Genomic DNA, 2,017 nt, shown 5'->3' with positions numbered 1-2,017 from the left:
TGGTTGTGAAAATAAGCTTTATTTTTCCAACTTGTGGATGGGGCAGAGCAGAACTTTGGCAGTGGGGCTGCCATTGGGCATTTCCCCAAAATAAAGGGTTGTGGTGCATTTCATCCCGCTGTGGGTCATGCACCTAATTAAGCCTTGCTCCCCCTTAGGTTCTGCAGGAGCTCCTGCACCCCGGCAAAGAATTCCCTGAGCTTCTGGACTGGATACGGACAGGAGCTTGATGTGCTGGGTTGTGTCGGCGCCACATACTGCCCGTGATAATGGGATGAGGCGGTCGTGTAATGGCTCCATGACCGCGATGTCGGGTGGGCCGCTGCTCTCAGCTGCGTCAGGATCCAGTTGTAGAAGTGCTGAGTGGAGGCGTAGATTCCAGGCTGATGTGCTCTACCGCAGCCTCTCCCCCAGCTGGTCACACCAATGAGCCAGAAGAAGTCAGCGTGTCTATCCCTGCACATCAAGGGGCCGCCGCTGTCGCCCTGCAGTGAAGCACAGAGTGTTATTGGGGGGTGGTTTGCATGCAGAGCACAGCGCTGTGTTGGGGTGCAGCTCCTACCTGGCAGGTGTCGACGCCGCCCTGCGGGTACCCAGCACAGATGTTGTGGCTGTGCACGGCCCCGCCGTACCAGCGGCTGCTGTTGCAGATCTGGATGTCAATGAGATGCACTCTGGCCTCCTGCAGGATGTCAGAGGCTTTGGCTGGTGCTGCAGCTGTGAGCACAGAGCAGAATCATCACCTGAACCCCTCCCCAAGATCTCGGCTTTCTATCTCAGCACGTAGTGATGTATCCAAATCCTTCATCCCCATCCCTCTCTATGGCTCCATCCCCACGGTGTCACCCCGGGTTTCACTCTAAGCTTTAACTGGGGCCACCCATGAGCTGTGGGCACTCACATCTTAATTCCGTGTGTCCCCAGCCGGCGACGTAGCACTCTGTGAGCTCCGATACCCGCAGAGAGAAGTCAGGCAAACAAGCCAGCTGGATGTAATAGCTGCAATGGACGGGTCGGTCCAGCTCAATCAGCGCGACGTCGTTGACCATCGTCCTGTTGTTGAAGTACTCGTGAATGTACGCCCTGCGGATGGTGCGAACCTCCACCTCCTGGCCCAGGCGAGTCAGATCGTTGGCACCGATCACCACACGCGAGTCCCAGAGGTGGCTGGGATGGAAGGAGAGGTGAGAAGGAGCAGAGACATGCAGAGAGAGGAGGGCTGTGCTATGGGGGCTGAGTATGGTGTGCCTTGGGCACACACCCAGCCCCGAGACCTGCAGTGTCTGTGCTGCAGGGGAAGGGAAGGGTTGTTACCTGGGTTGTCCGAAGCAATGAGCAGCCGTGAGGACCCACTGCGGGGTGATGAGGGACCCTCCACACATGTGTCCCGTACCCGCAGAGTGGTAATTCTGGATACTGACAATCCACGGCCAGTTACCGTGCCGGGCTGCAGAGCCCCCCACCACTCGCATGCTGCTGTACTGATAAGCCATTGGTCTCATCCCGCAGGTGCTGCAACCACAAACGCATCCATTTAACACCCGAACCGCCGTCCGTCCCCTCGGGGCTGACATCGGGGTTACTTACTCGCAGGCTCCGGTGTATCCGTATCCGGGCCGGCAGGCGGCCAGCAGCACCACGAGGGGCAGCAGAGACACCATCGCCCCCCGGGGCACGATCATCATCGCACGGCAGCCCAGCACCACCGGCTTCGTCGCCACGGACGCTGCCGTTGCCCGCAACGCTGATGTCACAGCACCGTCGGTTCCGAGGGCTGTGCCACCCGAGGGGGGGTCCGTGGGTACTCAGTTGCCCCCTTAGTTGTGTTATCCAGGAGGTTAAAGGGGGGTGGTGGGGCAGATGAGCCGCTCCATGTGTGTCTGATGGAAGGATGTGCATCCTTATGGAGACATGAATGGAGAAGGGCCAGTGGGACTGAGGAACTCAGTCACAGCCCCAAAGCACACGATGCCCCCAGCCAACAGCACCTGGAACAACAAATCTGGGCTCCAATGCA

General features: G+C 58.9%; 1 protein-coding gene across 1 annotated transcript; it reads right to left on the bottom strand.

Moving 5' to 3' along the window:
* LOC146753311 (acrosin-like) lies at positions 1–2,017 on the bottom strand. The gene is made up of 5 exons (XM_085529834.1): positions 1,588–2,017; positions 1,315–1,512; positions 902–1,167; positions 563–717; positions 1–485 (listed from the first exon to the last, which is right to left on the bottom strand). The coding sequence occupies exons 1-5, from the start codon at positions 1,683–1,685 to the stop codon at positions 138–140; spliced, it is 1,065 nt and encodes a 354-aa protein (XP_085385960.1). The 5' UTR covers positions 1,686–2,017; the 3' UTR covers positions 1–137.

This window comes from Coturnix japonica, chromosome Z (genome assembly GCF_054131305.1).
Source record: "Coturnix japonica strain WE chromosome Z, WE-NBRP24, whole genome shotgun sequence".
Classification (NCBI taxonomy): domain Eukaryota; kingdom Metazoa; phylum Chordata; class Aves; order Galliformes; family Phasianidae; genus Coturnix; species Coturnix japonica.
Note: the sequence above shows the minus strand (reverse complement) of the source record. Positions and strands in the feature narration are given on the sequence as shown.